The 10,140-nt window shown below is 32.5% G+C and overlaps 1 protein-coding gene across 2 annotated transcripts in view; it reads right to left on the reverse strand.

Moving 5' to 3' along the window:
- The window catches only part of LOC119838785, a 58,988-nt gene extending 51,622 nt beyond the window's left edge, over positions 1-7,366 (reverse strand). The window contains exon 1 of one of the 2 annotated variants that reach the window (XM_038364887.1): positions 7,173-7,366. In XM_038364887.1, the coding sequence (XP_038220815.1) occupies positions 7,173-7,205 (33 nt within the window). In that variant the 5' untranslated portion in view covers positions 7,206-7,366. The remainder of the gene's footprint in view (positions 1-7,172) is intronic. The other variant, XM_038364889.1, reaches the window with a different exon arrangement.
- Between the last annotated feature and the right edge of the window lie 2,774 nt (positions 7,367-10,140).

Consider the following 10,140-nt stretch of genomic DNA (forward strand, 5'->3'; position numbering starts at 1 on the left):
ATAATTTTCCATATCATTAAAATTATAAACATTTTTAAGTGGTTTCGTCAGTGCGCCAGTATGTTAACCTCTTCATTTCCTTAATATCTAATATCTATATATATAAAATTCTCGTGTCACAGTTTTCGTTGCCATACTCCTCCGAAACGGCTTGACCGATTCCTCTGAAATTTGGTAAGCATATTGGGTAGGTCTGAGAATCGGCCAACATCTATTTTTCATACCTCCAAATGATCAGAGTAAGGCAGAACAGCGATTTTTTTTTTTTTTTTATGTCATATCGGGCAACTGAGCTGGTGGTTCGCCTGATGGAAAACGATCACCACCGCCCATGAACATTCGCAAATGTAGTGCCTCTGCGAATGCACTGCCCGCTTTTAGTGGGTAAGAGAAAAGGAACGGATTCATGACAGAAAAGAAGGAATGGACTGGGTCGGGTGAGGAAAAGGAAATAGGCCTCCGGCTCCCCCACTCACCGTACGAAACACAGTGGCATGCCACTATTTCACGCCGGTTTTCTGTGGGGATGTGGTACTTCCCCGGTGCGAGCTGGCCCAATTCGTGCCGAAGCGTGCTCGACTCCCACATTAAAACCACCGTTTGCCGGGTGCAGCTAGTATTCTATATATATACAAGATAATAAGACTAAGACACCATAGCTAAGAATAAGTAACGTTCTTTTCATATATAAACTCAGTTCTATCCACAATACGTGGTGGCGTTCACACTAACATAACGATTGCTATTAATTGATTACGTAAAGTTATGTACATCGCGTGTAATGAGTCCGTTAGCTGGATCGCCTATCGGTGTGAAATCTTTGTACAAATCATATCAGGTAATAACGATACGTTCATTATGCGCCTATTATGATGGTACCTACATTGTTTTTGTCCCTATTTGTTTATTTTTGTGCTCGTTATTATGCTTCCTTAATGCTCAAACTATCCACTGAACCTAAATATGTGTGTTTTAATTTATTTGTATGAAATAAGGTTATGCCTTATTCCTGTTATTTATATAGTAGGTCAGATTCGCGCGATTAAACCGCACTCTATCTAATGAAGGCTTCATTCTAATTGCTATAAAACAATCAGAGAAGAAGCTGTGAAAAAATTGAACGATACGGTACAGCTGCCGTAGCTAAGTTTATTACGAGTACCTAAAGTACTTAGCATGGTAAATGAGGTACCCAACATGGGATAACTAATGAAACACATGAAGAACATAACTTTATATATATGCAGGTATGATATGACACATGCCAACGACAGTAATCCTAAAGACGTTTCCACGCCGAAGAATTAATCTCGAAAACGCAAGAAATATGACATCCTCGCGAGGAAAACATTTGATTAAAGTCATTTATAGAAGATTATCCTTCATATATTTTCTTACTTTCTCCACATGGGGTAAAGGCGGTCTAATATAAAATATGAAATGAGTTTTATTATTCGTATTCCATTTTTAGTCCATTGAAAATTTACATTCAATTTCCCGATTGCGTTTCTGGGAGGACGCCATCTTATTTTATTCTTGTACGGGGGGGAGGAGGGGTTTTAGTTGAGGCTTACGTCGATGTTTGTGGGGTCACCAATAGTTACAGGGATAAAATATTAGAGGGATATGTATTTAATTTTGAGTTTTATAGCATTACTTAAAATGTTTTATAAAGGAGATTTTTTTTTTAAAAATAGACCATTCAGCCTTTCAACATTCAGATACATAAGAATTGTAACTACAGATGGTTACTTATACGCGTCGGTAATAAAACTTGAAAGACGCCAAAGAGGCGTTGGAAATGCTATTGTGAAATATGTTGAATCATTAAATGATTGCAAAGTTAACGTAAAAGCGAAGAAAGACTGTTTTTTTTAATAATCAAATCCTACTAATATTATAAATGCGAATTGTGTGTGTGTGTGTGTGTGTGTTTGTTGCCCTTTCACGCAAAAACTACTGAACCGATTGCAATGAAATTTGGTACGTAGACAGCTGGATAACTGGAATAACATATAGGCCACTTTTTATCCCGATATTCCTACGGGATACGGACTTACGCGGGTGAAACCGCGGAGCGCAGCTAGTATTCTATACATTTGACTATAGGTCTAACTGATGTAATGTAGAGGAGATCTAGGTGGTGACATGCTTGCTTAAGAATAACCTATTCACTCTCTATTCTTCATATGTACACGTCTTCTTACTGAATTGTGGGAAAAAATTTATTCAAACATAATTCGTGTGTAACATGCATTCCAACTCCGACCTTTAAAGCAAGGCAACAGCATAACATATAGAGGGCTGAGGGACTCTTATTTTTATTTTTTATTTTTTTTGGCAGGGCAAGCAAAGAAGCTGGTGGGCCACCTGATGTTAAGTGGTCACCACCGTCCATAAACACTTGCAACACTAGAGGTGTTACAAGTGCTTTGCCGGCCTTTCAGAGACATATACGCTCTTTTTTTGAAGGCCCCAATGTCGTAATTGTTCGGGAACACCGTAGCTGGTAAATCGTCCCAAAGCTTCACCGTACGCGGGTGAAGCGTACGGTGGTGGACCGCCAACCATCCAGATGGTGCGGATGGAATTGGTTTTTACGTTTTTATTTGAAAAGCACAGTCGACTAGCCGATTCCTTATCAGGATTAACACTAGTTATCGTTGTCCATTGTACAAAAACAAAGGCTTAATTAAATGCTATCGAGTCATTAGCAGATAAGTGATAATTTCAATGGAGGCAGATAAAGCTGTTCACACGTTATCATGTTTGTGCGAATATTAATGCCTGAACTGTGGAGGTTGCAATATTGAATTTTCCAGTTTTTTTTTTTTATATTAAACTTATGTAGATTTAAATTTACTCTTTACAATATAATAATTTTCATCTATAGAGTTTTGTTAAGAAGGAGGTTAAAGGACGTAGACTATGTGTTTGTCTTTTCTACATTAATATAATAAAGAGGAAGCATAAGTATTTTTGTTTATTTATAGTGGATAAACTCTTTCATTAGAAGCTACATTATCTGCGAGTTACTTAGGCTATATTTTATTTTAGAAAAAAATAAGGGTCCGTTAGATATTTGGGTTTTTCGGAACCAAGGTTTAAAACATCGGCTAGAATTTGTATATACTTTTGGGTAGTATGTGATCACATGGGATCAAGCTTAGGCTTTTTGTGGCGGCAATAGGTTATATAAAGCAGAAAAAAAATAGGCTACTTTTTGTCGCGAAAACCGACATCCACGCGGGCGGAGCCGCGGGCGACCGCTAGTAAGCTATATTACTGGTATTTCTAAAATGACAGAGATTTATTGGCCGTCTAGTACCATCACTTTCCCACACTGGAATAAGTACTGCTTTTAGACGTCATGGTCTCCGGCCGTATAAAAGATATTTTCATGAAAATTAAAAAAAAAATACAATACTTAATGATTTTCTTAGTGAAAAACATGGTATTACTTGAAATTGGAAAGCCACTGTCACGCTTAATACGTGTGAGGACTTATATATAGTTCAGAAATACGCCTTTTAGCTATTAACGTTCATAATATCGATACATTTGCAATTGAAATCGTTCTTTGTTTAAATTATCATCTTGCGTGTGCGCATTACTTCCGTTACACCGACCGAATTGGGGCTACGGTTTATGCAGATGCTGAAGATGGTACGTTAGTTTAAAAATTCTTACTGTGTTCTAATTTCAAAATTTAAAATTGGAATTAAGAGCGTTTTATAACGATGACGACGATAATATAATCTTGGAAACATGGAAGCGTAGATAGTAGGTACCTATGTGTACCAAAGAACGTGTTTGCTAAATTAAGAAACACGTTAATAAACAGAATAAATAAACGATCCATACTAGTGCTTAAATGTCACATTATTTACTTTCATTGAAGTTGAAGGTCTTGAAGTATTAAAGAAATATTACAAACAGGATTACGCTAACGAGCAATTGTGATCTCTTCGCTCACGGTCAATCGCTTATTTAATTTATAAGTTACTTTTTAATTCGACTACGCAATTACCTTCTTACTGTGGATATCCAATTAATTCTGAAGGGATGTATGTATTGCATTGAGAAGTGAATAAGCTAGTCTAAAATATAGGCTTCTATATATGTTACTTATAGCTTATCTCCCACGGCGCCAGCGTGGTCAAAGGGGCAAAATACCTATGGGAGCGAGATGTCACATTGTGGTAGAAGCCTAGTACGGAGATAAACAATCGTACTTTCGCATTCATTATATATGTAATAATAAATAATGACACATTTATTTAATATTAGTTAGGGCGACTAGAGTCCCGTCGATCCATTGATTCATTGTTCCATAGTTTGATCGTATTCAAAAATCGATAAGAAGAACTCAGGATTTATAAAATAATATTATAAAATCATCAATATTAGGTTATTGAAATGTGAATATAAATTGATTAAAAAAGGATTTAAAATGTCGCTACTTAACTCTCGCCTTACAATTTACGAAGTACATTGATTGTATTAATAAATGAAAAATACATTAAAATGTCTATTAAAGTAAAATGCTCTTCCGAGATTTAAATGGGACACCTGTACAAGGCATACTTATATTGGCGAAACGAAACCTAGGCAAGCGGTAAGTCTAGGATCAAGGACCCTAAATGCACTCGACACGCGTAAACCTGAATCTAGCAAGTATTGCATTCCTTCTTTTATACCTAGCCATTATAACCAAGATAAGAAAGTATACAATACACATATTATCTTAAGAAAATATAGCAATATTTATTTAACCGCACAAAATGTAATTACATGAATTGTAATCTTATATCTTTAAACGAGCAATTCTTGTATATATATATATGTATATATATATATATATATATATATATGTAATTGGAAACTCGGAATCGGCTCCAACGATTTTCATTTCAGGGGGTTTCGGGGGCGATAAATCGATCTAGCTAGGAATGTTTTTTAGAAAATGTCATATTCGTGTTTTTTTTTTCCTGACATCTATTGTTGAATAATAATACTATTTTGCGTCGTAGATAGCTGGACAACTGAAATACGGAATACTGGGATACGGACTTACGCGGTTTCAACCGCGGGTCACAGCTAGTTTTTACATTAATTGTCTTACCTAATCATAAATGGAATGATTACCTACGGCCTAAAAATTCGAAATATAATAAAAAATCAATTTTATCAATACAGTTTTTTTGTTATTTATCTGAATAGGTAAATAAAAAAATGTTTTACCTACACAGCTTTCAATTATTATACAAAGATTCAACATATCAAATTTGTATAAAACTTGATACAGCAAAAAAAAAAATTAAATTAAAAATGGAACATCTTCTCTTCAATGTCACAAATGAATTAAGCAAATTAATTAATTGTCATAACATCTTGTCAAAAATGTGGAAGTTGGATGAGGGTATGTTACAAATGGAAATTTAAACATTCTTTAGGTATATTTAGCAATATACAGTAGGTATCTAAAAGATTCATAAACAAATAAATAACTTTATACAAATAATTTTTTTGTATTTGGGATACAAGTGCACTTCCATACAAATTGGGCACGGGGCAAGACAACACACAGAATATTAGCGTGAAGTAGTAGCATCTTAATATTACTGTTTTTTATATCATGAGTGGGGAACCTGGACACCCATATAGTTTTCCTGACCCTTTTTAGCCCTATTACATTATACCTGATGTTGTTCCTTTTTTTATCCCTTTACTCCAAAGGAGGCAACACATTATAAGAGGTCCTACCTCTGTGTTACCTCATGAGTGATCGAGATTGCTTCCTACCAGGTTAAAGACCAGCTTAGTTGCCCGCTATTACATATAAACTTGCAGAAAGTGGCCCTGACTTTTAGATTACTCATAACTGTGTTTTCAAATGAAATGTCTGTTTTAATGTTTGTGGATTCAGTGAAGACAAAATGGTTTGTTGCGTTTTTATCTGTACTTTTAAGCGAACGCTGGTCTGAAATAATCAAACGTCTAATAACTACACTTCTCAACATCTCAACATCTCCGCACACTTCATAAAAATCTATATATTTCATTGTTTGCTTATAAAGTTAACATCAATGTATATTATGTATACAAACAAAAACTTATTCCATTTATTATTTCCACTTCTAGACCTATGTGGAAGAATCTATACTTATAATATGAAGTTGAAGTTTTTTTGTTTTAATACTGAGCTTAGGAACCGCTGAGCTAATGTACCTTAGATTGTGTTGATAAAACAAATTTAAAAAAGTTTTCTACCATTGTATATAAAGATACATATGCGAGACAAACTACACCTACAATTGATTGCCTTTACTTATAATAATGTAGTTTAAAATTATGTAGTTTATTGATTGCTCTTTTGCTATCATATATTGCATTTCACAACATTTATAACAAATAATTTAACGCCTTTAAATTTTAAAAGGACCACACGGGAGGCATCAACTTATCACCCAGTCAAGTGTTTTATGGTAACTAACCCAACAAAAAAAATCCAGTCAAATTGAGAACCTCCTCCATTTTTTAAAGTTGACTGAAAAACAAAGTATAAAATGTGTACGTCATTATTTGCTAAGAATAATTTCAAAATTTCAGCGCACTTAGCTAACATTAATTAAGGGTTAAAATAAAATAGGGCCAACAACACTCTTTCTTATTCATAAATTTTGTATGTGTATAAGCAGGATAGCTGTCTCTCATACATACTATAATGGAAAAGTGTAGGAACTTGGGTGCTATGGCAACAGAATGCATTTTAAATATTTCTTACAAAAAATGCAATTGATATCTTATACCACTGACTGCCTTTCCTTGCATGACTATTTTTTTAATCTTATTTATTAAGATATAAATATATGAGTGGAATAACGATACATTATTCTTAAGAGATAGGGAAAATTATATTAGAAAATGTCAGAACACGATGTAACGTAAAAACTACATTTAACAGTTACTTTTAATATTCATATCAAAATATATATTTCTTAATTTATTCTTGGTTATTTACTTCATAATCTGGTGTGAATATGTGCATTTATTGAGTAAAATTAAACTAAAGATTTATAAAAAAAAAAAATACATTTTTTAATGAGTGCTTTGTTATACGTTGTTAACAATTTTACGTTTTAATTAAAATAAATAAATTGAGTACATACCAAAATTACAACTCCCACGCCAGTTTTGACCATTCAATATTTCACTATTTAAAAATAGAATAAACTTTTTACATATGATTAAAACAAAGTTGTTTAACACGTTAATATGAATTTTATTTTATTCATCGTTCGCCCAATATTTTACAAAATGATACACAAACGGTCACTATCACTGTTGTTTGATTTTTTGACACAAAAGCACCAAGTTCCTCATTGACAATGACATAATACGAGATTTTAAGCTATAACTGTCAATGATTATGCGCTCTCGTTCAACAGCATATAATATATTATCCTTTGTTTTGTTAGTAACTATTTAAAATTTCACTAATAATTAAATTTAAGTTTGACGTTTTATTGTATTAGGTAATTACTAAATCAAACATTGTACATAATATTATTTTCTTCTTGCAGTAGTAGAAGTGGCATCTATTGTAAAAGTAAGTAGACTATTCGAATTACATTACTTCACATTTAAGGATTTCAAGAAGATTGAAGATGGCGTTATTTACAATAACGTTTAATTATTAATCCATAATAAACCCTCAGGTACAATAATTATATTTAATGATGATATTTTCTTATAGTATATTTATAATTCTGTGTTAAAAAAGATGTATAGGATAGATTGTCTTTAACCACAGAATTGCTTTGACTAAATATTTTACCCGAGTATGTAAATTTTTAGCAGTATTGTTATAGGAGTGTGCAGGGTATCAAAAATCGAATTGTCATGATCATGCATTCTACTACGATTAATAAGTGAGGGCTCATAATATCTATAATTTATTATGGTGTTTATTAATTGTACGTTAAATATATTAACACGAGATGATCTATCAATAACATTTTGCAAATTTATATGCAACTTTCGATACAATATTTTACAAAGATATATTTTTAAAATAAAACCAATTATACATGAGAATGATAAACATAATTCGATATTGATTTTTTGCTTTGATTTCGCCTTCAAGAACATTCCACCATAGTTACCAAGCAACGAAAAACTTACGCAAGTACCAATGTTGAATACGCGCCCTTACGCGTCATAAATTGCCTATATAGCTACCTATATGTGTTTCAAAAGGAATACGAGCAGAATATCGTAAGTAGTTTACTCGTGTCTATATGATTTTGCTTAGAAGTAGGTTATATCGATAAAACACCGAACTGCGCGAGCTGCAATAATCTTGTTGGTACTTAGAAACTTACTGGCCACATCATAGATATTATCAAATACAATTAATAATTATTGACAATTTTTGAATGCTTTAAAATTTTAAATTAAATTAAACAATAATTCTTGTTAGACGATGGATCCATAAAAAGCAAATCTGAATATGGGTAATAGTTAATTGTGAAAGCTGATAGTATAATGAGTTTTATTTATGAGTACTTTTTAAATTATATTTTGTTAGACCCGGGTACCATAATGATTAAATGTGTGACGAGAGATTTCATTAGAATCTAATTTGTATTATCTGACTTTTGTTAATTAAAAAGCAATAAACATTGATAATAAAAAGTATTCAGTACTGTAAATAATGATCGTAACCATAGATAATATGATCGCAACTAAATTGTAAACTAAAATACCACCATAGAAAAGTTTTATTTGAGTTTTTATGGAGGCCTATAAAATCCATCGTTCTTTATATGGTTTGCTTGTCCTTCACTTGACTCCCACTAGATTTTAATAGTTTTGAATTATTAAAATAACTATGAAATTCTTTCATTTTTCTATATTTACTGTTTGCATCTAAATTTAATTGAATGGTCAATCTTTAATATCATAAAACTAAAGATGAACTGAAGGTGAAAATAACTGTTAATTTGTTTGCTTGTCGTTGTTGAGCTACTGATTTTATTTGAAAAAATATTTTTGCTTTGAAAACTTCAATAGCCGGTGAAGTCTAAGTATAACCACAGATAACATAATACCATACTAGTATAACACAGATTAATATATAAGTAGTTAGTCCGTCCTATAGACTATATTTAACTTCACATTACGTTGAACAGGAACAAAAATTAAATATGTTGAAATTATTGCGGGGAAAAAGGTACTTTTTGAGATGAGATAAAGAGAGATTAAAATAATTGCGTAACAGATACTTCTTTTGTCCTTTTTAACTAATGTTTCCTTTTCCTCACCCTTCTCAGTCGTTAATCCTTTTCCTTATCCAACGCATTCGCATCAGTGAAAACTTGTTTAAAACAGTATGTTTTCACATAAAAACCTGCGGACGGACTTAAAATTTTTCTCCATTAGAAATCCGAAACTCCACTGATTGACATTGGCCATAAACAAACCACGGACAAAGCCGGGGCCATTAGTTAGTTTTTAATAAAAATTATTAACATGTAAATGTAAAAAAGTAGGAAATTATATAAAATTTTTAGTGTAGCTACATATTTTCTATCATATAATTCATGGGACAATGTACTGTAATATGAACTTATTATTGTCGTGACTATTTGTACCATGTGAGGGCGAATAGAGGTTTTAATGCATGAGCTTCGGAAGCTCATAATATGGAAATCATGTGAAGGAAAAACGTAATACACAAGGGACAATGAACTTTACTCTTTCACGTATGAATTGTTACAATATTTAAACCCAAAGACTTTCTAATTTTATCCATCTACCCTTACCTATATATACGAAAGCAACTCTATCTGTCTTTTTCTTCTTCAGGCCTTACTTAATTAATATGAAATTTTGTAGTAAAAAATCTCATCTCATCTCTCATCATACTATCCCTAGTTCGAGAATCGAGAAAAGATGTGGATAGTTTTCATCCCGAAAATCCCACGGGCGCTATGCGAGGAAACTCTTGAATTGATTATTTTTTACTTTGACTACGCGGGGGAATATTAGCTAACTAACTAGTTTTGGGCGGCTTATATATGTAAAAGTTGAAAGTAGGTCTATTTATTTGTTTTTCTTTTACGTCACAACGGA

The sequence above is a fragment of the Zerene cesonia genome, unplaced genomic scaffold (assembly GCF_012273895.1).
Source record: "Zerene cesonia ecotype Mississippi unplaced genomic scaffold, Zerene_cesonia_1.1 Zces_u005, whole genome shotgun sequence".
In the NCBI taxonomy this organism is placed as follows: Eukaryota; Metazoa; Arthropoda; class Insecta; order Lepidoptera; family Pieridae; genus Zerene; species Zerene cesonia.